This window comes from Haliotis cracherodii, unplaced genomic scaffold (assembly GCF_022045235.1).
Source record: "Haliotis cracherodii isolate W230 unplaced genomic scaffold, xgHalCrac1.p SCAF_10, whole genome shotgun sequence".
Taxonomy (NCBI): domain Eukaryota; kingdom Metazoa; phylum Mollusca; class Gastropoda; order Lepetellida; family Haliotidae; genus Haliotis; species Haliotis cracherodii.
The window spans coordinates 45,440,180-45,467,710 of NW_027266265.1; the positions used below are offsets into that span (position 1 = coordinate 45,440,180).

Genomic DNA, 27,531 nt, shown 5'->3' on the forward strand with positions numbered 1-27,531 from the left:
CAGGTCTCAGACGTCTATCGCGGCTCCTTAGACGACTGGGCCGACCGTGGCCCCCAACAAACTTCGAAAAGTGACATATACAAAGTATTAACTTAACGGTTAGACGTTTACAAGATTTGTGATCGGAACTTCTTTTCATAGGAACTCCCCAGGTTGAACATTTCCCTGTTGTCGCCCTTGCTTGTCACGGTCTTTAGGACCAGCAATATTGAACAATATATTAACATTTCGTTTTCACTCAAGGTGTTAGTGAACACTTATTTACATATTCGCGTTACCCCCTGGATGTCACAGGGACTTGTAAGTATGTCCTTTCTCTTCTACCCCACTTTGAAGTCAAATACATGATTATTAAGAACTGACATTCACTAAGTGTGGGTTCAGTGGAGTATGAACTGTCGAAGAGTGAGGGCCAAACTTGATTAATGTCGGAGCTTGTTCGTGCACGTTCTTACACAGCGAAGGTGAATATTCTGATAATTATCTTTGGAAGTGCTACAGCACACATACCTTAACAATCAGTCAACATTGTTTCATATTCATACGAGTACACAGCCGACTTCTAGCGACTTCCTGTTTACATATCCACTCACCTAACCAAAGTAGTTCCATTTAAATAGATTCAATAAATAAGCAGAACGCAACTTTTGCCTTTAATAAAGTTTAATACTTTGCAACATTTCATAAGCTGCAGTTCACAAAACTTTAATAACAATCTTTTAACAAACATTTGTGAAACTGTGAAGCAGCCTGGCAGTGAAATCACCCACTAATACAGTGCAGCAAGTAGAGTAAAGTACGGTTATAACGAACTCAAAGGGACTACTAATTTTAGTTCGTTATAACTGTAGTTCGTTATAAGCATATATACTATAACTACAGCAAATAGTCGGGACCAAAAAAGTAAGTCCGTTTTATCCGTCAGTTCGTTATAAGCGTGTTCGTTATAACCGTAGTTTACTGTACTTTGAAAATCCTGAGAGCGGTAGGGATTGAATTTGTGTCGCTAGTGTATTGTTCACCGGCAAAGTTGAAGTGGCAGTTGTGAACACTACTTCTGGACGTCAACAGAAGGCACGTCTCTGGCTTCGTTGCAAGTCCCGCGAACGCTTTAACCACTAGACTACCCGACCGTCCCGCAAATACAAGGAATATTCCTATCAGACACAAGATTGTGACATCACAGTTGCATATCACATCTTTTACGTTAATTAATGATACGTAGATCCATACATAAATGCAAATAAAAACGTACGACTTTGTGGATAACATTTTCTTGTTTATTGCATTAAGCGATCACATTCTTACACCGTTATCAAGCTGGGGTGAATACGACCAAGTAATGTGAGGTGTATACACATGATAAACAACCACAGGTAATGGATAACAAGGAGCACGCGGATAACAGGACGACTCCAGATGTGAAGTAAAAATAACAACACAGGTACACAAAGCACACAGGTACTAAAGCCAGATATACAGTGAGGAATAAGCGGTTGATTGGCCGATTGGACACTAATTAAAGTAGTTGAAGACGCTGAGTGGATACCTATTAAAAAGAGTCTATTGTTTGAGTAGATCTTCAAAGGCAGAAGAGATGTACATTGCACATCTGTTGATCAAAGGTTTGTGACGGCAGGTTTCTATGGCTTTCAAGAGTATTGATGTTTGGTAGAGAGGATTTGGAACTTGTCAAACTGAATTTGATGGCTGGTGAACTTTTGCTGATGGTCTGAAAGGGCTGATTTGCTGTCTGCTTTGGCTGTTGAAGTTTTATGTTCTTTGAAGCGGGTATCTACTGGGCGGAAGGTTTCACCAATGTACGAGTCGCCACAGTCACAATCGATCACTTCTTTAAGGGGCTGCTTGTTGGAGGGAGGGCTTACGGAAATTAACTTGGAACTTAGTTTGGTATGGGGTGGTGAGGGAATCGAATTACCTATCTTCCGCTCTCCGGGAAGACGCTCGATATCCACCAGACCACGGGGCCATAACCATGATTAGGAAGATGCACAGGAGACTGATTGTACGCCAGGAGGTATTCTGGGTTACAATGGGTCACCAGCAGCGAGTTGTGGACAGGAGACTGATTGTACGCCAGGAGGTATTCTGGGTTAGAATGGGTCACCAGCAGCGAGTTGTGGACAGGAGATTGATTGTACGCCAGTAGGTATTCTGGGTTACAATGGGTCACCAGCAGCGAGTTGTGGACAGGAGATTGATTGTACGCCAGTAGGTGTTCTGGGTTAGAATGGGTCACCAGCAGCGAGTTGTGGACAGGAGATTGATTGTACGCCAGTAGGTATTCTGGGTTAGAATAGGTCACCAGCAGCGAGTTGTGGACAGGAGACTGATTGTACGCCAGGAGGTATTCTGGGTTACAATGGGTCACCAGCAGCGAGTTGTGGACAGGAGACTGATTGTACGCCAGGAGGTATTCTGGGTTACAATGGGTCACCAGCAGCGAATTGTGGACAGGAGATTGATTGTACGCCAGGAGGTATTCTGGGTTACAATGGGTCACCAGCAGCGAATCGTGGACAGGAGATTGATTGTACGCCAGTAGGTATTCTGGGTTACAATGGGTCACCAGCAGCGAGTTGTGGACAGGAGACTTTTTTGACTGGGTGGTCAGCCTACGTGACTCGGTTGATGGATGTCATTGCATCACAACTGCACAGATAAATGTTCATGATGTCTGTCAGTGGGTCTGGTCCAGACACGATTATTTACATACCGCCGTCATACACCCGGAATATTGCTCAGTGTCACGTTAAATAACACACACACACGCACACACACAGAGACACAGACACACACACACAGACACACACAGAGAGAGAGAGAGAGAGAGAGAGAGAGACACACACACACAGACAGAGACACACAGAGACACAGACACACACACACAGACACACACAGAGACACACACACAGACACACACACAGACACACGCACACACACACAGACACACACACAGACACGCACACACTGAGAGAGAGAGAGAGAGAGACACACACACACACACACACACACACACACACACACACACACACACACACACACACACACACACTCCCTCAAGTCTCCTGCATGTGTTTAAAACGCACCCGACCCATTCTGTTTTCCACCCGGATCTAGACATCTAGACATGTAATCAATGCGCTGTCTTTTGGACCTGGACTGATCACCCTGAAAATGACCCCGGGTGTAAAAAGACCCACGCTACCCTGATCTGAACAGTAAACAACAGGATACGGCTATATTTTACTTGTCTGCAAAACAAAGGATTTAAGAAAACGTTTTTCAAGTTGACAAGGTAACGCCTGGCGTTATCTGTAACCACAAGGTGTTAACTGGTATCATCAAAACCAGATATTGAAACATAACCAATAAATTAGCCCAAAAGGTTAAACTTATGCAAGTGCCAAATACTGTTATCACGGCAACTAATTGTCAAATAGGTCTGATATATTTTGGATCAATATTACAATACAGCCTAACGGCTTATTATTTCACTTTGAATTTTTTGAAATTATTAATTTTGAACACCGATGATTTTGAAACGAAATCCCTAAGCCAAGTATAATCAAAAGAATTAAAGGCATAAATAATATGTATGCGAAAACATAATTGAGCTAGATAATAACTTGTAACACAGATACAAATCTTTTCCCCGACACATTAGATAGGCATTTTGAATACATACCGACACAGTGATTGTGCTACTCCTGTGAGTTTTTATCATACTAAACACTATCATAACTTCATAATCCATGTCACAAACGTGAGTTAAAACAACTATCTACTGAGTTTGTGTGTATTTTACGAACGCTTCTAGCTCAGATTGATTTTGCACTCTATGGACAGAGCTCGTCTTCAGATGAACTGTGAGAGTGAGTGAGTGAGTGAGTGAGTATGGTTTTACGCCGCTTTTAGCAACATTCCAGCAATATCACGGCGGGGGACACCAGAAATGGGCTTCACACATTGTACCCATGTCGGGAATCGAACCCAGGTCTTCGGCGTGACGGGCGAACGCGTTAACCACTAGACTACCCGACCGCCCCATGAACTGTGAGACCTTCAAGCAGGCAGTATTTAGGTGATTAAAGGATAAGGCAACTTTAGACGAGGCGAACTTTGTACAGTCCGCCCACTTCCTCAATCTGATCACACGACAAGATCATATTGATTGCTCTCATGGGATTATCCTTCGGGGATTTCGCCATCTTCAGCAGCATGTCAGTGGACCACGTCTTCCAAGCGCCGATGTCCCTATGCAGAAGCAGAGATCCACATGAAATCATTATCATGCTGATGTGTCTTTTATACTTTACTATCACTGAATCAATAAAGTTCATAAATATTCTATGAAATTAGAATGAGAAACCACCAGCATATAGTCAGGGGTGTATCCTCACATATTTGTTCTTCAAGAATATGTTCCAAATAGCTTGTTATTTCATTTTGTAATCAGTGTCACCTACATACGGTGCAATGCAGTACTACGACTGATTTTGCAACAGAATCATCACCCCCACTTGAGAGCCCCTCCACTTAGTTTAACCTATAGTTGGTTGTGAAGACAATGCTTACTCTATAGCTGATAGTGAATACCGAATTTACTCTGAATAACGTAGTTGTGAACACTGAGCTTACCCTACAACTAGCTGTGAATACTGAGCATACCATACAGCTAGTTGTAAAGACAATGCTTACTCTATAGCTGATAGTGAATACCGAATTTACTCTGAATAACGTAGCTGTGAACACTGAGCTTACCCTACAACTAGTTGTGAATACTGAGCTTACCCTATAACTAGTTGTGAACACTGAACTCACCCAAGAGTTAGTTGTGAACACTGAAGTTACCCTACAACTAGTTGTGAACACTGAAGTTACCCTACAACTAGTTGTGAACACTGAAGTTACCCTACAACTGGTTGTGAATACTGAAGTTACCCAAGAGTTAGTTGTGAACACTGAAGTTACCCTACAACTAGTTGTGAACACTGAAGTTACCCTACAACTAGTTGTGAACACTGAAGTTACCCTACAACTAGTTGTGAACACTGAACTCACCCAAGAGTTAGTTGTGAACACTGAAGTTACCCTACAACTAGTTGTGAATACTGAGCTTACCCTATAGTCATCTCCTGCTGGCTCTCGTCCACACACTTCATGTTGCCCTCGACGCCCAGCTTGCAGTTTGTCAACGCTTTCCGCAGAGTGTTTTTAAAGGATACCTTCACAGTGACCTGGCCCTCTTTCTTACACTTCTCGGGACCCTGGAAGCATTGTATGACATTGTAGGGAAGAATCGTTTGCATATTTAATAACTGTGTTAAGTATCCCCTTAAGGAAGAAGCCACTGTTGGGGTGTATATGCGGTAGTAGTCATCAGTCGGATATGTTAAGAGACACATAGATTATCTCGGGGACATGACACGTGTTACTGAGATCCTCACGGGGACTTAAGACATGGTACATAGATCGTCATGGCGACCTGGTACGTGGTACTGAGATCGTCACGGGGGCAATACACGCGGTACAAAGATAATCACAGGGACATGACAAGTGGTACAGAGGTCCTCACGGGGACATGACACGTGGTACAGAGATCCTCACGGGGACATGTGACGTGGTACCGAGGTCCATACGGGGATATGAGACGGGGTAAAGAGGTACTCAGGGGGACATGACACGTGGTACCGAGGTCCACACGGGGACATGAGACGGGGCGCAGAATGAGACGTGGTGCAGGGATCATCACGGGGACATGAGACGTGGTACAGGGATCATCACGGGGACATGAGACGTGGTACAGAGGTCCTCACGGGGACATGAGACGTGGTACAGAGGTCCTCACGGGGACATGAGATGTGGTACCGAGGTCCTCACGGGGACATGAGACAAGGTACTGAGATCATCACGGGGACATGAGATGTGGTACAGAGGTCCTCACGGGGACATGAGACGGGGTGCAGAGGTCATCACGGGGACATGAGACGGGGTGCAGAGATCATCACGGGGACATGAGAATCACGGGGATATGTCAATTTGAACAGACATCATCACTGGGACATGGCAATCTGAAAAGAGATCAAGCGCGGGACATGTGGTACAGTGATTATCACGGGGACATGGTACTTAAGACACCACAATTCACTCTGCGGAGATGCGTACGAAACCCCTACTGTGATCCGCTGAATGTGAATGCATCTGGGAGACTAAGGGTGTCTCAGTTGTCGGAAAGAAAACAAGACTTACTACGAGTTTCTTAGTTAGGACTTTATCTATTACAGTATCATTTCCCTACCGTTATCTCCAGTGGCGGATTGCGCACAGAAATACATTTTGATGTCTTCAAGGTGTTCTCGGATTCCTTGACGTTCGCCACGGCCTTGCACTCATAAGTGGACCCTCTGTTAGGCTGATCAAGGTCTATCATGGTATCAACCTTTACCTTGATAATCTTCACTGTAATAATAATAATAATAATAATAATAATAATAATAATAATAATAATAATAATAATAATAATAATAATAATTGTGCCATCATACTGCGCATCCAATGACATTATTTACATGGAGCAGAAAGGAGCCAGAAAGGGATGTTGGGGTTGTAAGGATCAACTACTAGTTCAGAAAATGATCCTTGAAGAGGCTAAAACTTACCACCGTAACCTCTCAATGTGTTGGGTAGACTACAGAAAAGCTGATTCTGTACCTCACGAACGGATTTTGATGTCACTGGAATGTATTGACCTCCCCGAGCGACTACTTGTTTTACTCAAGGCTTTAATGAATTGCTGGTCAACTCAACTTGAGACGTATTCGCAGGGGCAGGTGGTGACTTTGGAACCCCTTTCTATTAGAAGACGAATATTTCAGGGCGATTCTTTTAGCCCTTTGCTTTTCTGTTTGTCACTAAATCCTTTGAGCTTTTTGCTCAGCAAAGGGGAAGGCTGTTACCGGGTACCACCTCAGCACAGATCCCCAACACCCCTTACTCGCCTCCATTACATGGATGACCTTGAACTTATTGCCAATGGAGGATCTACTCTCAAAAAGCAGATTATGCTTGTCGAGTCCTTTTCTAATGATATCTGCATGTCCTAGATTCGACAAATGCAATATTATTCATTGGAAACGTGGCAAGGTAAAAGAGGGAGGATCAGTCAGTTTACTTGGGGGAGGACCATGTCGTGGAAGGTCAGGCCTATACATACTTAGGGATGCAGGTTAGGAACAAACTCCAGAATGCCCATATTAAGGACAAACTTCGAGTACAAATGTAGACTTTAGAAAATCTGGTGTTCAGAGCTGAACGCTCGCAACAAAGTCAAATCCACAAATACTTATGCTGTGCCCGCCCTTTCGTATTCTTTTGGTGACGAAACAAGAAATTCAAGGTACTGACACCTTCACACGAAGAATCATGTCAGACATTAGATCCCACCACCCTCGCTCTCCCCTCAATCGCTTATATTTACCAATTATGATGGGAGGGCGTGGTTTGATTAATCTGGAGGCTCTTCATGATAGAATTGTTTTGTGCACTTTTGCACACATTTATTTGTCTGATGATTCTCATGTAAAGCATGTCAAGACTCATGATGAAAACAAGGCATTCCACAGTTTTCTAAAACGAGCAAAGGATGTGGGACATAATCTCAATGTCAGTGTTGATTTTGTTGAAGGTTCTGTACTGCTGGACGGTACTAGTCAATTCCCACTCGATACCGTCTATGTGTGATCTTGCATCAACATGTAAATATGAAATGTAGATTATGCAGTGATGTTAATGAGACTGTCCAACACATGGTCAGTGGATGCCCAGCTTTGGCACAAACACAGTATCTTAAGCGACATGATGGTGTAGCTCAATCATTTTATTACCGTCTTCACCATGCTTGTGGTTTTGACACAGACGTGCATCCATGGAACGACTATGAATATGTTGGGGGCGTCATGGAAAATGATAAATACATTTATCATGTGGTGTCTGCAAAGGTGTCTGCATTCACTATCCAATTCACCCTGGTATCCACAAACTACATGTACTTGAAAACGTTTCAGTGAACAGCTGCGCTCTGTACCTAAAAATCTACGAGGCCTTCGAAGTATGATTGTGCCACTTTGTTATCATAGTTTTTTTAAATCGAATTTTCGAGTATTGTTCTCGTTATTTCAATTATTTATTCATTTTCGAAATTTTGCCTTTTTCTCGTTATTTCGAATATTCAGAACACTTATTAGAAAATACAAGGAAATAACTTGAACAACGAGAAAAATAATAGAAATTCGATTATTTTTTTAACCAATGTAGCATCATTTAAGCTTTTGTATAACTTAAATAAACTGCACTTAAACTCAAGGTAATAGTCCTTACCATCGCCAACGTTCATGACGGTGTCGGCAATTTTCTTTTCAGCTACAGTCGCCAACCTTTCGCCGGTGTAGTCAATATTATTTGCCTTCAGGAAGACGTTAATTGTGCGAGCCATGGCGCCGGTGTTCCTCACAGTCAACTTTAACTCAAACTCAGAACCCAAGAGCACGGTTTCCTCTGTCGCGTCCAGTGTTAGTTCAATAGCCTATACAAGTCAACGAATCACATAATTGTTCTTATGTTCTGAAACATTAAACTTTAAACGTGAACCCAATCCTTCCTCATACCTCCATGTAGACCAACAACGTAAAGTGTGGAATAGAATCATAAAGTGTTTATTTGGAAACGGTTGGCACCTCCACCGTCTTCAACCTTATCACTTCCTTACATCTACTGGTGGGGTTACCCTTCATCCTTACCTCTACTGGTGGTGTTCCCCTCCATCCTTACCTCTACTGGTGGTGTTCCCCTCCATCCTTACCTCTACTGGTGGTGGTTCCCCTCCATCCTTCCCTCCACTGGTGGTGTTCCCTCCATCCTTATCTCTACTGGTGGTGTTCCCTCCATCCTTACCTCTACTGGTGGTGTTCCCTCCATCCTTATCCCTACTGGTGGTGTTCCCCTCCATCCTTACCCCTACTGATGGTGTTCCCCTCCATCCTTATCTCTACTGGTGGTGTTCCCCTCCATCCTTCCCTCTACTGGTGGTGTTCCCTCCATCCTTATCTCTACTGGTGGTTAATCTTGGACGCGACGTTAAACCCCATTTCACCTCACCTCACCTCTACTGGTGGTGTTCCCCTCCATCCGTACCCCTACTGGTGGTGTTCCCCTCCATCCGTATCTCTACTGGTGGTGTTCCCCTCCATCCTTACCCCTACTGGTGGTGTTCCCCTCCATCCTTACCCCTACTGATGGTGTTCCCCTCCATCCTTACCTCTACTGGTGGTGTTCCCCTCCATCCTTACCTCTACTGGTGGTGTTACCCTCCATCCTTACCTCTACTGGTGGTGTCCCCCTCCATCCTTACCTCTACTGGTGGTGTTCCCCTCCATCCTTCCCTCTACTGGTGGTGTTCCCTCCATCCTTATCTCTACTGGTGGTTAATCTTGGACGCGACGTTAAACCCCATTTCACCTCACCTCACCTCTACTGGTGGTGTTCCCCTCCATCCGTACCCCTACTGGTGGTGTTCCCCTCCATCCGTATCTCTACTGGTGGTGTTCCCCTCCATCCTTACCCCTACTGGTGGTGTTCCCCTCCATCCTTACCCCTACTGATGGTGTTCCCCTCCATCCTTACCTCTACTGGTGGTGTTCCCCTCCATCCTTACCTCTACTGGTGGTGTTCCCCTCCATCCTTACCTCTACTGGTGGTGTTCCCCTCCATCCTTACCTCTACAGGGGTTGTTCTCTCCATCCTTATCTCTACTGGTGGTGTTCCCCTCCATCCTTATCTCTACTGGTGGTGTTCCCCTACATCCTTACCTCTACTGGTGGTGTTCCCTCCATCCTTACTTCTACTGGTGACCCTCCATCCTTACCTCTACTGGTGGTGTTCCCCTACATCCTCACTTCTACTGGTGGTGTTCCCTCCATCCTTACTTCTACTGGTGGTGTTCCCCTCCATCCTTACTTCTACTGGTGGTGTTCCCCTCCATCCTTACCTCTACTGGTGGTGTTCCCTCCATCCTTACCTCTACTGGTGGTGTTCCCTCCATCCTTACCTCTACTGGTGGTGTTCCCCTCCATCCTTACCTCTACAGGGGTTGTTCTCTCCATCCTTATCTCTACTGGTGGTGTTCCCCTCCATCCTTATCTCTACTGGTGGTGTTCCCCTACATCCTTACCTCTACTGGTGGTGTTCCCTCCATCCTTACTTCTACTGGTGACCCTCCATCCTTACCTCTACTAGTGGTGTTCCCCTCCATCCGTACCCCTACTGGTGGTGTTCCCCTACATCCTCACTTCTACTGGTGGTGTTCCCTCCATCCTTACTTCTACTGGTGGTGTTCCCCTCCATCCTTACCCCTACTGGTGGTGTTCCCCTCCATCCTTACCTCTACTGGTGGTGTTCCCTCCATCCTTACCTCTACTGGTGGTGTTCCCTCCATCCTTACTTCTACTGGTGGTGTTCCCCTCCATCCTTACCTCTACTTGTGGTGCTCCCCTCCATCCTTACCTCTACTGGTGGTGTTCCCCTCCATCCTTACCTCCACTGGTGGTGCTCCCCTACATCCTCACTTCTACTGGTGGTGTTCCCCTTCATCCTCACCTCTACTGGTGGTGTTCCCCTCCATCCTTCCCTCTACTGGTGGTGTTCCCTCCATCCTTACCCCTACTGGTGGTGTTCCCCTCCATCCGTATCTCTACTGGTGGTGTTCCCTTCCATCCTTACCCCTACTGGTGGTGTTCCCCTCCATCCTTACCCCTACTGGTGGTGTTCCCCTCCATCCTTACCTCTACTGGTGGTGCTCCCCTACATCCTCACCTCCACTGGTGGTGTTCCCCTCCATCCTTACGTCTACTGGTGGTGTTCCCCTCCATCTTCACCTCTACTGGTGGTGCTCCGCTCCATCCTTACCCCTACTGGTGGTGTTCCCCTCCATCCTTACCTCTACTGGTAGTGTTCCCCTCGATCCTTACCCCTACTTGTGGTGTTCCCCTACATCCTTACCTCTACTTGTGGTGCTCCCCTCCATCCTTACCTCTACTGGTGGTGTTCCCCTCCATCCTTACCTCCACTGGTGGTGCTCCCCTACATCCTCACTTCTACTGGTGGTGTTCCCCTTCATCCTCACCTCTACTGGTGGTGTTCCCCTCCATCCTTCCCTCTACTGGTGGTGTTCCCTCCATCCTTACCCCTACTGGTGGTGTTCCCCTCCATCCGTATCTCTACTGGTGGTGTTCCCTTCCATCCTTACCCCTACTGGTGGTGTTCCCCTCCATCCTTACCCCTACTGGTGGTGTTCCCCTCCATCCTTACCTCTACTGGTGGTGCTCCCCTACATCCTCACCTCCACTGGTGGTGTTCCCCTCCATCCTTACGTCTACTGGTGGTGTTCCCCTCCATCTTCACCTCTACTGGTGGTGCTCCGCTCCATCCTTACCCCTACTGGTGGTGTTCCCCTCCATCCTTACCTCTACTGGTAGTGTTCCCCTCGATCCTTACCCCTACTTGTGGTGTTCCCCTACATCCTTACCTCTACTGGTGGTGTTCCCCTCCATCCTTACCTCTACTGGTGGTGTTCTCCTCCATCCTTACCTCCACTGGTGGTGTTCCCCTCCATCCTTACCTCTACTGGTAGTGTTCCCCTCGATCCTTACCTCTACTTGTGGTGTTCTCCTCCATCCTTACCTCCACTGGTGGTGTTCCCCTCCATCCTTACCTCTACTGGTAGTGTTCCCCTCGATATTTACCCCTACTTGTGGTGTTCTCCTCCATCCTTACCTCCACTGGTGGTGTTCCCCTCCATCCTTACCTCTACTGGTGGTGTTCCCCTCCATCCTTACCCCTACTTGTGGTGCTCCCCTACATCCTTACCTCTATTGGTGTCGGCTCCTCCCCTTCTTCTCCATCAAAGTTGGCCAACCTAAACGTCCGCTCCGCCCGCCGGACTGCGGCACGCTCTTCTTTGGAACCTGGAATTAGTTCCATAGCAAGATATCTCTCAGTTCAATCTATAGCTGATAACTGCATACTTGTACTCTCTCTTAGGATACATGTACTCACTCTTAGGATACTTGAATAAACTCTTTTATACATGTATAAATCTTATCCGATACTCTTGTCCGCATCAGCTGGATAACTTTACGTTTCCTCTGTATATTATGTGTATAGCCTCATATCTCTATTTATATCTATCTTCCTATAAAATAATATTATCGATATTAATATACCGACACTTTAGATGGATACATGTACATCGGCCTAAGTCTGACGTACCTTCTTCATACTTGTACTCTCTCGTGATGTCAAGTCTTTCTGCTTCTTTTTCGTCCTCGTTGTACGGCTCGCCGGTAGGCGCGTGGGTACTGATGAACTTGCCAACACTGGAAGGTATCGTGTTACGTGATATAGCCTCATTGGTACTGATATACTTGCCAACACTGGAAGGTATCGTGTTAGGTGATATAGCCTCATTGGTACTAATATACTTGTCAACGCTGGAAGGTATCGTGTTAGGTGATATAACCTCATTGGTACTGATATACTTGTCAACACTGGAAGGTATCGTGTTAGGTGATATAGCCTCATTGGTACTGATATACTTGTCAACACTGGAAGGTATCGTGTTAGGTGATATAACCTCATTGGTACTGATATACTTGTCAACACTGGAAGGTATCGTGTTAGGTGATATAGCCTCATTGGTACTGATATACTTGCCAACACTGGAAGGTATCGTGTTAGGTGATATAGCCTCATTGGTACTGATATACTTGTCAACACTGGAAGGTATCGTGTTACGTGATATAGCCTCATTGGTACTGATATACTTGTCAACACTGGAAGGTATCGTGTTAGGTGATATAACCTCATTGGTACTGATATACTTGTCAACACTGGAAGGTATCGTGTTACGTGATATAACCTCATTGGTACTGATATACTTGTCAACACTGGAAGGTATCGTGTTACGTGATATAACCTCATTGGTACTGATATACTTGTCAACACTGGAAGGTATCGTGTTAGGTGATATAGCCTCATTGGTACTGATATACTTGCCAACACTAGAAGGTATCGTGTTAGGTGATATAGCCTCATTGGTACTGATATACTTGTCAACACTGGAAGGTATCGTGTTAGGTGATATAGCCTCATTGGTACTGATATACTTGTCAACACTGGAAGGTATCGTGTTAGGTGATATAGCCTCATTGGTACTGATATACTTGTCAACACTGGAAGGTATCGTGTTACGTGATATAGCCTCATTGGTACTGATATACTTGCCAACACTGGAAGGTATCGTGTTAGGTGATATAGCCTCATTGGTACTGATATACTTGCCAACACTAGAAGGTATCGTGTTAGGTGATATAGCCTCATTGGTACTGATATACTTGCCAACAATTAAGTGAGTGAGTGAGTGAGTGAGTGAGTGAGTGAGTGAGTGAGTGAGTGAGTGAGTGAGTGAGTGAGTGAGTGAGTGAGTGGGGTTTAACGCCGCTCGTCAGCTTGATGTTGTGCAGGATTCGAACCCTAGTTTCTGGCGTGCCCAAGGGACGCAACTCTTTACTGCAAATGGCGGCGCGTTAGACGACAGGGACACCCCTGCCCCTCCAACATTGGAACACTTGCCATGACTGGAAGACACTATGTTACATGGTATAGCCCAAAGGATATTGATACACTCCACAAGACTAGAAGGTAATATGTTACATGATATAGCCTAAATAGTAGTGATAGACTTGTCATCACTGGAAGGTAATATGTTACATGGTATAGCCTAAAGGATATTGATACACTTGCCATCACTGGAAGGTAATATGTTACATGGTATAGCCCAAAGGATATTGATACATTCTACAAGACTAGAAGGTAATATGTTACATGATATAGCCTAAATAGTAGTGATAGACTTGTCATCACTGGAAGGTAATATGTTACCCTATGGTAGAGCCTAAAGGATATTGAAACACTTGCCATCACTGGAAGGTAATATTGTACATGGTATAGCCTAAAGGATATTGATACACTTGCCATCACTGCACTGGCACTGCGAGCCATATTAATCTGAAGATGACCCAGGTCAAGAACCTATATTACGTACGCGTTTCTGTCCCTAGACAGTTGTATGAAGTTTTTTTTCTTCCGGTCCACCAGCCACTCAACTTTGTCCCCGTTCACCTCGGCGAAGACGAATGCGGTGTCGAGGCCGACATTGACGTGACCCTCCTTCACTGCGATGACGGGGCAAGGCCCGCACTGATACGAGCCTGGGAAGGGGTAGAATCGATCACTTTCATGTTCAGTCAATGTCCGGCATGCCTACATAATATTTAATTCGAAACAGGTGGAGTGCCGGTACATCAGGTTTTTGACGTTGCATTTTTATTTCAAAGGCTTTTTTGAATATTTCAACAGGATTGACTTTTGTGCCATTATCTGTTATTTGTTTTCCTACCGTTAAGACATTGCAAATGACAATACGATTAACTTCTCTTTACTGTACTATCTATATGTATTGTATACTACATTACTTAGATATGTAAACATATTACTTGTTTATGCAGCGACCGAAAACATATTATGTCTCTAACCAAAATCCCTGCCGGGTATTAATGAATGGGACGGACTCTTCATGTTGCCATGGCTACAGCACAGAGATGCACCCACCGTCACTTTCCTCCTGGGGAGTGGCGTCTATGACCTGCCAGCCGTCGTACGCCAAACCTCCCCCCTCGCTGTCCGCCAGGTCCGGCCGACTCATCCACGCCTCGTTCCACACATGGAAATTCCTGGAATAACAGGTTTGGTTCCTCCCATACCATCAATCATTGTACGATAAGACCAGGGCCAAGCAGTATTCCGACCACAGTACCGATCATTATATGATAAATACAGTGCAAGTAATTCTGTGGCATTTCATTGGGTATGAGGACGTTCTATTGCGTTTAAGTTACCATGAAACGATAATTTTAGGCCACGCCCACTGACGGACTACTGTTTCCTGATTGGCTGATAGAAGAATGTGCGGGGCTTGTGTTGCATTATTGCTCTGACTTATGTCACTGATTTCATACCCTTGTCTACAGGTTTGTTTGTGTAAATAATTAAATGAGCTACCCGACTCGTGGAGATCCTGGTAAGGAACAGTTTTTAGCAACCCATGCTTGTCGTAAGAGACGACTAACCGGATCGTAGGTCAGGCTCGCTGACTTGGTTGATGCATATCATCGTATCCCACATGCGTAGATCGACGCTCATGTTGTCAATCACTGGATTTTCTGGTCCAGATTCGATTATTTTCATTAAAAAAACAATACCCACTACACTTGTCTTTTTTGAAAGCTGGTTTGTTGTGAACACAGCTGGAATAATAATCAGTCGGTAAGATCATTATAATCAAATTATGTATGATCATAATCCTTATAAAAGTTATGTTATTAATAAGAGGTATGTGATCAAACTTTTGTCTATGTACATATTCTCGATTATGCCTACCACACGGAGTCTATTTTTTCCTCTTCCAATTCTCCATTTGGCAACTTGTAGTTGTACGTGTCACAGCTCAGGTGTTCCTTGTCAGTGTTGTGGGCGGACTTAAAGTTGGTGACACTGCGACAAGGGATGCCCAGCGCCCGACACACTGTAGGTAGACATTTATCAGTAATGACAAGATACATGAAACATGTTGTTCCATTGTAGAGAAGCACCCCTAAAGCCCCGATTGAAAATGATCTCATCATCTTGTCGTTTTATTATAGTAAAACACTCCTACAATCCCCGACTGAAAAAGATCTTATCATCTTGCTGTTTCAGTGTAGTAAAACACCCATAGAATCCCCGACTGAAAATGATCTCATCATCTTGTCGTTTGATTATAGTAAAACACTCCTACAACCCCCGACTGAAAAAGATCTCATCATCTTGCTGTTTTACTGTAGTAAACACCCCTAGAAACCCTGACTGAAAATGATCTCATCATCTTGCTGTTTTATTATAGTAAAACACTCCTACAATCCCCGAGTGAAAACGATCTCATCATTTTGCATTTCTATTGTTGTAAATCACCCATTGAATCCCCGACTAAAACACACCACTTATTATCTTGCTGTTTTGTTATAGTAAAACATGCTTAGCATCCCCGACTGAAAAAGACCGAGAATCTTGCTGTTTTATTGTAGTAAAACACCCCTAAAATCCCCGATTGAAAAAAGACCGATAATCTTGCTGTTTAGTAAAACACCCCTTAAGTACCCGACTGAAGAAAACACCCAATTATCACATTGATCCTTTATTATATTATGTCATGATGCCGAGACCAAACTGTGCCACATAACAACATTACTATTCTTTTGTAGTGAAGCATCATTACTGAAAAAGTCCTCATTCCCATCTTTCTTCTCTGTAAGAAGTTTCCTGTCAACAACAGTATCCGATAATCACTGCTGTGAACCATCCGTAAAATATCCCCTGTCACACAAAGCGGTCGTAGCGCTACGGTTATCTTAAGGCTATGTTAAACCATGGGAGTTAAGACGGTCGCAGCGATAAGATGACTTTGGTGAATGGGTAACTCCTATACAGCATCTGTGTTTAAACAGTTGTTTTACCTGTAGTGAGGACACAAGAGTACACCCAGCACTGCCCATACTTCACTGGTTTGGTTGTTGTCATGTACTGCTTGAGAATCTTCACACTCCCGACCCAGGTGGAGGGTGAGGTACCACCCGTATAGTCATTCGACCAGTTGCCCACCAACACCCCGGCGTCGTCTATAGAGTTCACCTGCAACAGCATCTCACAATGAAGATGTAAGCGCAAGCGCAGCTCACACTACCAGATAACCCTGCAAGAGGACATTCTTCTCTTTGTGTGTAAACAATCCTTCATTGCGAGCAGGTGCGCGAGTAAAGGGTGTGTTAGTTCATTGGCTTTCAGACACTACTTACAATCTTGGAGAGGGCACGTGTGACTCTCACAATGCTTCCCAGGGCTGGCGAAGCATCAAACTTGAAGGCTTTTCGCAGTAGATGGAGAGACGCCTCGAGAACCTGGTCTTCAAACTGAAACCGAGAAGGTTATTATTGTTGTTGAGTTTGTTTAACGCCGCACACTATTCGACCGCCTCCTTGGTCTAGTGGTAGCGCGTCCGCCCGGAGAGCGGAAGGTCGTGGGTTCGATCCCCGGCCGCGTCATACCAAAATACCGCTGTCTGGCGCTCGACATTAAGGGCTGGTCAGCTCGAAGTAAGTATAAAGTGTCTAAGTGGGATATGCATGTTAAAATGCGGTCATGGTATCTCAGTGGGCTAGCACTATAAATCGGCATCAGTCAGGACTAGTACAGACAGACACATGTACGTCGCTATATAAGTGCAATAATCTTGGACTCGACGTTAAACCCCATTTCACCTGACCTCCGTCTCACCGCGCAATAGTCCAGCTATGTGACGACAGCCTAAACATAAGACCGAACAATCAGTCGTCTAATGGCGTGCACAGGGATCAGACGCCATTTTGCCTGCGATGCCTGTGCTAACGCCACTCTTGTCTCTGGGTGTGGCTGGCGTTGCCTAATCTGTCGTCCCAAGTGGTCCCATGGTGTTCTATTGGAGACATGTCAGGAGATCTTGCAGGCCAAGGAAGACGGTTCACATTGTTGGCGTTGAAAAATGCTCTGGTAATGCGGGCTGTATGAGGCGTTGCGTTATATTGCTGGAATAACGTTTGCGGCTGACGCCAGTTGTACTGCCATTGTCACTTCATTGATGTAGCGTGTAGCGGTAAGACTGTCATCAATAACATCCAGATCCGTCTTCATGTCTCCACAAATCCCATCCAAGACCATCACACTGCCACCATCGTATGGTTCAATTTCCTGCACGCGACAACGTGCCGGCCGTTCCCCTGGTCGCCGATAAAAACGCACCTGCATCTGCTTTGAGGATTCGGAACCTGCTCTCATCGCTAAACAGTACTCTGCTCCAAATTATCTGCTGCCATTGCTCGACATTCCTCGCCCACCTCATTCTCTGAAGTCGATTATGACGCGTTAACTCATGCCCTTGAACGGTCGGTAGTCTCTCAGACCACAGTGCTGATGGGATGACCATGAGCATGTCGTCCCGATGATGTCACTGTGAGTTATCTGTTCCTAAGGTGAAGTAGCCGTAAATGGCGGTCCTCCGGAGGGGAGGTAACTCTGGGTCTTCCGCTCATAGGCCTGTCTGCTGTTTCATCTGTCTGCTGTTCCATCTGTCTGCCTTGACCGGGTGACTAAAATCAGTGTCGTCCTTCTCGAACAACCCATTACCCCAGCAACATGGGCCTGGGTTGTCCCCATATCCAACATTCCCATTGCCCTTTCTCTCTGTTCCAATGTTAATCGAGGCATGACCACTTTTGGCAACTGAATGTGGCAATGCCATGACAAAGAAGATTTTCGCACCCGTTTTATACCAGATTTGCATACGGGAAAGTATTCCAGGGTTATTCCTTTTCCGAGCAATAAGGGCATTTCCACATTCAGCACGTGCATTTTGCGCATGTCAGTGATAGGAATGAACATGTTGCGTTCAGGCGATACGTTTTAATCTATATTAAAAGGTATTTTGACATTTGTTGAAAATATATTGAAAACAATATTTGAGGTGACGTTTCTTATGTCCTTGAGTTTAGTTTCCTTCAATGTGCGAGTTAGAAATATTAGTGAGTATGGTTTTACGCCGCTTTTAGCAATATTCCAGCAATATCACGGCGGGGGACACCAGAAATGGGCTTCACACATTGTACCCATGTCGGGAATCGAACCTGGGTCTTCGGCGTGACGAGCGAACGCTTTAACCACTAGGCTACCCGGCCGCCCCGTTGGAAATATGAACATCAAAATTATAGCTGAACTCACTTGTCCAAAATACCAAGGACGGGGTTGTATGTACATGGAGAAACCACGATAGACACACCCCGAGTCATTCAGTACAGCCTCTTTGAGCCAGTCCTTGTCAGCCATGTAAACGAGGTCCTCTGAAACATCAATGGTAAAGTTAGTTTCAGTGTCTTCAGTACGGTATGCATATATTTGCCTCAGAAGGTGAAGATTCGCTCACATCTCGTCTAGTTATCAGGACGATTAGTATACCCGTATAAATTTACTGGTGGGCAAAAGAAAATTAACACTTGTAAAGTCTATACGAACATTCTGTATGCGATTCGTTAAACATGTATGTAACAAACGGATGATCTCTAGTCGCAATCCTGAGTTTTCGCACTGCCAAGATACAGGGCAAAAGATACACGTGAAAATTGAACGTGACCAGAACATTACAAACGTTATCAAAATGTTACAAGGTTGAAACGTGACGCCAAAACACTGCAAACCTAATGTCCAACACAACGATTATACCCGTATCAAATACATCACTACGGAAAAAAACATTTCTGTCTTGTTTTATTTTTAGCCATCATCAAACATTCCTGTATGCAGTTTTTTGAAAGGATTTTTAGGTACTCTTGGCGGATCACGACAACGTTTGTTTTCAATTGTCATCATTTAAAGCCGAAAAACTAGAATCAAATGGTAGCGAACTGCACAACAGTATATATTTCATTGGTCCCTGTGCCATTTTATTTCCGCCTATTGATCGTTTGACCAGAAAATGTAATTCTTAAGTCTTGGTTAAGGCGTGTTTCATATGTATGTTCCTCTAAGACGTATCTTAACATGCAGGGTTGGGTATTGTTTGATATGCCTCTACACCAAGGGTTGAGGCGTATTTCATTTGACTGTTCCTACATACATATCTTTACATGCAGGGTTGGATATGGTTTGATATGCCTCTACACCAGGGGTTGAGGCGTATTTCATATGACTGTTCCTACATACATATCTTTACATGCAGGGCTGGCTATTGTTTGATATGCATCTTACGCCAGGGGTTGAAACGGTCTCATAAACCTTGAAACAAAGCTGAAGGATTTATTTCACAAATACTTCCAAGCCAGTGGTTTAAGCGTGTTTCATATTCTTTTAATTAGGGATTAAAGATTCGTATCACTTACTTCTAAACCATTACAGATCGTTACAGCATATAAGGCCTTAGTAAAGCTTACATAAAGTTTTATGGTGATCATGTGGTTGACATTTCCAAACTGAAGCATCTGTCATGACCAAAAAGATGTCCAATTGCTTATGTTCCCGTGTCTCTTCGGGTGAACACTTGACTTGCCTCTGACTTTGACTTTGTGGTCGGTGCCACCGGTGGGTCAGGGTAAGCTCATCTTTTCGCGAACACCTGGTATCATCACTATTTGTTACATGCTTGATCGTATGATGATGGAAACGGCTGATGATCGTATGATGATAGAAACGATTTGTCGCTTTTTATGCTCATACCTTTACACCAGGGGTTGAAGAGAACGATGACCTCTTGGTCGTGGTTGTACTTCCAGATGATGTCTTCGCCGTCCTTGACGTCCACGACAGTACTGACACTCAGCTCCCACTCCCCCACGGGTGATGACGCGGGGATGAATACTGACACTGTGAGAGACTTCTCCTTCTTCTTCACCAGGTTCGCTCCCCACTTCCGGGGTTTGTAGGGGGCAGCTTCAGATTCCTCCAGTCTGAAGGACTTGATGACCTTCTGCTTATCCTTATCCGCACCTCCTGTAGTAACACAATGCAGCAACTGCAATCCTGCTCCGTTGTGATTCATCTATAACATTACCCCCCCCCCCCCTCCCCGCACCCCGTGACAACTTACTCACTCACCCTGATGCTAATCATTTCGAAGGCGTTAATATGCCTGTTTTTAGTTTCGAATATTCTACAGGACTGCCGGACGAATGAGTAAAAAAAGTTATAAACATTGTATTGTGACAAATAATTTCTTAACAATCTTGACATGGCCTGGTCCATTGACATAGCCTACATCTTGACATCTCCTAGACACAAATCTATTGACAAAGCCTACAAGTTGACACGTCATAGACACAAATCCACTGGCATAGCCTACATCTTGACATGTCCAAGACACAAATCCACTGACAAAGCCTACAAGTTGACACATGATAGACACAAGTTATTGACCCAGCTTGCATCTTTACAAGACCTGGTAATTACATATGCTGCCTACCAAGAGTAAAGTCAAATGTGATGTCATTCTTCTTGATGTCATACGCTCTGTCAAATTGGATGGTCATCGTGAACTCTTGACCTCTACGTAGGACGAGCTGCGCCTTCTTGTTTGTGCCCCCACTGACTCGGTCTCGTGTACACTCGTACATGTCGGTGTTGTGGGTCTTGGTGTTGTCGGCAATGTGCAAGTCGACCCCGGTGACGTGGAGTTTTGTTGCTAACTCAGTTTCAGGGACAGGTGGTATTTCTGCTTTGGGCTTGGTAGTCTCTACAACAGGTCGGCAACCATACCATTAACGCATACCACACACCATACTGAGTGTGTCAGGGTGTGCATGAATTTGATTTGAGATAGAAATGTGCACAGTAGGACAATCAAGCCACCACTCGTCCACGAAAATATTACACCTGGAATTGTATTTACTCCCTAACCCTCTTCCATACATGGCACCTCCTTATACACAATTCTACAGTCACCCTTACCAATATCCCTACCAATACCCACGCCTACACCAACAACAAAATCCACAACCACCTCCACGCCAAGGACAAAGCCCACAACCATGCTATCACCCACATACACATCCTTATCCACACCAACCCACATCCAAATCCACATCCACATCAACCCACCACAACCACAACCACATCCACATCAGAATCCACAACTACCCACGTCGAAATCAGCATCCAAAACCATATCCACATCCACACCCACACCCACATCCAAATCCACATCCACATCCACGTCCACATCCAAATCCACGTCCACATCCACATCCACATCTTCAGCAATGCCAAAGCCCACAGCCATGCTATCACCTACACCAGCATCCACATCCACATCCACATCAGAATCCACACCAACCCACATCCAAATCAACATCCAAAACCATATCCACATCCACATCCACATTCATATCCACATCCACGTCCACGTCCACATCCACATCCACATCCACATCTTCAGCAATGCCAAAGCCCACAACCATGCTATCACCCACACCAACATCAACATCCACATCCACATCAGAATCCACACCAACCCACATCCAAATCAACATCCAAAACCATATCCATATCCACATCCACATTCATATCCACGTCCACGTCCACGTCCACATCCACATCCACATCTACATCCACATCCACCTCTTCAGCAATACCAAAGCTCACAACTATGCTATCACCCACACCAGCATCCACATCCACATCCACATCAGAATCCACACCAACCCACATCCAAAACCATATCCACATCCACATTTATATCTACATCCACGTCCACGTCCACGTCCACATCCACATCTTCAGCAATGCCAAAGCCCACAACCATGCTATCACCTACACCAACATCCACATCCACATCCACATCAGAATCCAAACCAACCCACATCCAAATCAACATCCAAAACCCTATCCACATCCACATTCATATCCACATCCACGTCCACGTCACCATCCACATCCACATCTTCAGCAATGCCAAATCCCACAACCATGCTATCACCCACACCAACATCCACATCCACATCCACATCAGAATCCACACCAACCCACATCAGAATCAGCATTCAAAACCATATCAACATCCACATCCACATCCACATCCACACTAACTTCCATATCCGCATCCAGACCAACATCCACATCCACACCAACGCCAAAAACCTTGCCATCACCCCCACCCACAACCACATCCACAACACCAAAACATCCATATCTACATCCACACCCACATCCACACCTATGCCAACGCCCACAACCATGACATCTATTTTATTAATCCAGCACTATAAAATCGGCATTTGTCCTTACTAGTACACCCCCCTCCCCCCCCCCACGCACGCACGAGCGCACGCACACACACACGCAGGCATGCACGCCATTATATAAGTGAAATAATCTTGGACGCGATGTGAAACCCCATTTCACCTCCCCTCACCTAACCCACAACCACATCAACTCCAACCTACACTCACACTAACATCCACATCCACACCTACCTTCAACTCCACATCCAAACTCACCTCCACACCAATGCAAACGCCCACAACCATGCTATCACCCACATTCAACCCACACACACCCACATCCGCATCCAAATCCACAACCACATCTAAGCCAACTCACAGCCACACAAACATCCACATCAACACCCATGCCAGCTCCAGCAAACATGCCATCACCCACACCCACATCCTTACCCATAACCACACCAAGATCCACATCCACACCCATGCTAGCTCCAACAACCATGCCATCACCCACACCCACATCTTTACCCACAACCACACCAAGATCCACATCCACATCCACACCCATACCAACTCCCAAAACCATGCCATCACCCACACCCACATACTTACCCACAACCACACCAAGATCCACATCCACATCCACACCCATGCCAGCTCCAACAATCATGCCAACACCCACACCCACATCCTTACCCACAACCACACCAAGATCCACATCCACACCCATACCAACTCCCAAAACCATGCTACACCCACACCCACATCCTTACCCACAACCACACCAAGATCCACATCCACATCCACACCCATGCCAGCTCCAACAACCATGCCAACACCCACACCCACATCCTTACCCACAACCACACCAAGATTCACATCCACATCCATACCAACTCCCAAAACCATGCCATCACCCACACCCACATCCTTACCCACAACCACACTAAGATCCACATCCACATCCACACCCATACCAACTCCCAAAACCATGCTACACCCACACCCACATCCTTACCCACAACCACACCAAGATCCACATCCACATCCACACCCATGCCAGCTCCAACAACCATGCCAACACCCACACCCACATCCTTACCCACAACCACACCAAGATTCACATCCACATCCATACCAACTCCCAAAACCATGCCATCACCCACACCCACATCCTTACCCACAACCACACTAAGATCCACATCCACATCCACACCCATACCAACTCCCAAAACCATGCCATCACCCACACCCACATACTTACCCACAACCACACCAAGATCCACATCCACATCCATGCCCGCTCCAACAACTATGCCATCACCCACATCCCCATCCTTACCCATAACCACACTAAGATCCACATCCACATCCACACTCATGCCATCTCAAACAACCATGCCATCACCCAACCCCACATCCTTACCCACAAGCACATTAAGATCCACAGCCACATCCACACCCATACCAACTCCCAAAACCATGCCTTCACCCACACCCACATCCTAACCCATCCACATTCATGCAAACGCCCACAAACAAAATCGCACACGCACACGCGCACACACGCACATATTCATACCAAATACAAGCCGCTAATACCATGATTATGAGGCAAAGCGAAAAGAACGGTATTTTTACCTGGTTTCGAGGTGGCGGTTGAAACTATATTCATGCTGCTGGGGCGGACAGTTGGTAACCAGGGGCTATCTCTCATCCAGGAATTGGCACGACGTCTGCCATACACGTTATGTTCGTAATATCTGAAGTGACATCTGAAACAACAGTGTTCAATAATAAGTTTGTTTATTAGTTTATTAAGGCATTCAGTCATATTCCAGCTATATGACGTCAGTCTGTAAATACAGTCTTTACCAGACAATCCAGTGATCGACATCCTGCAGCCTCGCTCCGCGCATTTGGCTACGATGACATTGATTAACCAAGTCAGCGAGCCTGACCATCCGATCCCGCCAGTCGTCTCTTACGACAGGCATGGGTCGCTGAAGATATATTCTAACTTGGATCGCCACTGATCTCAATAATAGGTACCGACAAGGAGCAGAACTGAGCCCACAAGTATTGAATATTGTATAAAGCATTGTCCCGAGCAATTGTCCCAACAACGAACCCTGCAATGTTTGGACTGCCACAAGGACCGTTGCCAGTAATGCCCCTATATATTAGTGTCCGTAGCAACATGCATATCACTGTCCACACACCAATGTGATCAGAACTGTCACCAAGATTGTCCCAAGGAATGTCTTTTTGGATGTCCCAGCAATGCGCCCGCAATACGCCCACGTTGGCAGGTATTATCAGTTAATATCCCTATTAATCTTCTCTTTAATGTCCCAGGCTTTGTCCCCATAAATGTTCCAAGTAATTTCCAAACAGCACATGCACTGGCATTCCCGGCAACGTTCTCCGATTTCCCTCATGATTATTGTTAAACGCCGCAATATTCCAGCTATATGATGGCGGTCTGTGAATAATCAAGTGTGGATCAGACAATCCAGTGATTGACACCATGAGCATCGAACTATGCAATTGCATGAACCAAGTCACCCGTCTGACCACCCGATCCCCTTAGTCGCCTCTTACGACAGGCGTAGTCGCCTCTTACGACAAGCATGGGTTGCTGAAGACCTATTGTTATCTGGGTCTTCACCGGGGGATTGCCGTCATGAGCATCACAAGGATTGTATTTCGCAATGTTTCCATCAATGCTCTAACGATCAGGGGGATGTCTAAAAACATTACTCTTGGAATATCGACAGAAATGTTCAAAGCAGCTAGGAACTGCGATTTCCCCAGCATTATCCATTCGCCCATGCTATCTCCAGCCACTGAAACGCCAAAAGCTGCACTCAGCAATATTCCAGCAATATGACGTCAGTCTGTAAATACTCGAGTCTGTACCAGACAGGCCTGTTATAAAATAGTTAACAAATGTATTTGTTGTAATGTGCAAGTATTTCTCAGTAACGTTAAAGCAGCATCCAAATCATTTCCTCAGAAAGGTCTGTGGTTTGATCCCCGGATGCGTCATACCAAAAGACGTTAAAAGATGGTACTTGTTGTTACCCTGCCTGGTGCTCGGCATGAAGGGGATAAAAGTAGGACTGGTCGACTCGGAGTCAATATCCCTTGTCTGATTGGAGTATCCAAGTTAAACTGCGGCATGGTGTCTCAGTGGGTTAACACAATAAAACCGGCAATAGTCGGTAAAAGCAGGCACGTTCACACGTCACTACAGAACTGCAATAATCTTGAACGCGACGTTAAACACTATTGTTTGTTTATTTGCTGTTTAACGCCACACTCAGCAATATTCCAGCTATATGACGGCGGTCTGTAAATAATTGGACAAGACAATGTAGTTATTGATATCATGAGCATCGATCCACAAATGGGGCACAATGACATGCATTAACCACGTCAGCGAGCCTGACCACGACAAGCATTGTCGCTTTCGACGGCAAGCATGGGTTGCTTAAGACCCGGATCTTCACGGGACCCCACTGCACCTCACCCCCAAACGTTGAATCCAAGACTCAGACTTTTATATGACGCGTCACTATGAGTTTTTGTATTCCTTGCTCGAAACAAATGTACAGAAGTGTGTTTGCACTCGAAATGGTTTACTGTGCATGCGCCATTGCAAGATAACCACTTATTTATGTATGGTATTATTGGTGCTAAGCTTAGAGTATGAATCATATCACACGGTGAGGCAGGCAGGCTGCCATGAATAGATTTGATAAACATCCAATCATTATTCAAACTTCCTTACATTCTAACAGGAACATATTAAAAACAGATCGTGGCGTATTTTCATCGAAGCAGAGTTTGAGCTGTTATTGTAGTACATTCATTTTATCATACAAGGAAAAGTTAAGCTGTATTCAGAGAGTATCAATACCCAAATCATACCGACGCCACCCCCTCTCCCTCTCACCTTCTTCTCGGGAACATCTTCGCAAATTAAAGTTGCAGTTGCTATCGGTGCACGTTGCAGTTGCTTGCTTCCGCGTTGCTCTTGGTGATCAGTCGATGTGGCCGTCAAATCTACACTTCACGTATGAGACGTCGGACGGATGCGGCAAGCTTCAGCTGCAACCGAGAGATGGTCAGAAGAGATGTCAGTGTGACCCATGTGGACAAACGTTCAACGTTATGACATAGGAAGAAACCTACAATACAATAGGCAAAATGTGGCTGTATAAACGTAGCAGAAACACACCAGGATCTATGAGAGTAGGCAAGTTGTCTTAACAGTGTAGTCACTGAAATCCACCCAACAGATAATCAGAGGTGAGACAACAGCTAACTCAAATGTTTGTGAAGTTTTTTGAAACTGCATTTACCTCGTCATTTTCCATGCATTACATTCGTTATACCACAGCTCTCTCTACTATGTCACGCTGTTTTTTCCTCGGGAGCTGTTTATACTCACCAAACCTGCCAGCTGTGGCAACTATCTGATAACGCATGTGAACATGTTCCCTTGTTTATGTCACATGTAACAAATGGTATCTCAAAAGGAAACAACATGTATCCC

At 45.3% G+C, this 27,531-nt stretch overlaps 1 protein-coding gene across 1 annotated transcript; it reads right to left on the reverse strand.

Annotated features, from left to right (window-relative positions):
- Positions 1–3,224: 3,224 nt before the first annotated feature.
- LOC139454429 (protein-glutamine gamma-glutamyltransferase 4-like) lies at positions 3,225–27,497 on the reverse strand. The gene is made up of 17 exons (XM_071236129.1): positions 27,338–27,497; positions 26,929–27,083; positions 24,609–24,742; positions 21,209–21,478; positions 20,467–20,739; positions 18,979–19,097; positions 17,025–17,138; positions 16,686–16,860; positions 15,574–15,718; positions 14,746–14,867; positions 14,180–14,345; positions 12,346–12,452; positions 11,944–12,041; positions 8,401–8,605; positions 6,323–6,483; positions 5,146–5,291; positions 3,225–4,278 (listed from the first exon to the last, which is right to left on the reverse strand). The coding sequence occupies exons 2-17, from the start codon at positions 26,943–26,945 to the stop codon at positions 4,128–4,130; spliced, it is 2,403 nt and encodes an 800-aa protein (XP_071092230.1). The 5' UTR covers positions 26,946–27,083; positions 27,338–27,497; the 3' UTR covers positions 3,225–4,127.
- Positions 27,498–27,531: the final 34 nt, after the last annotated feature.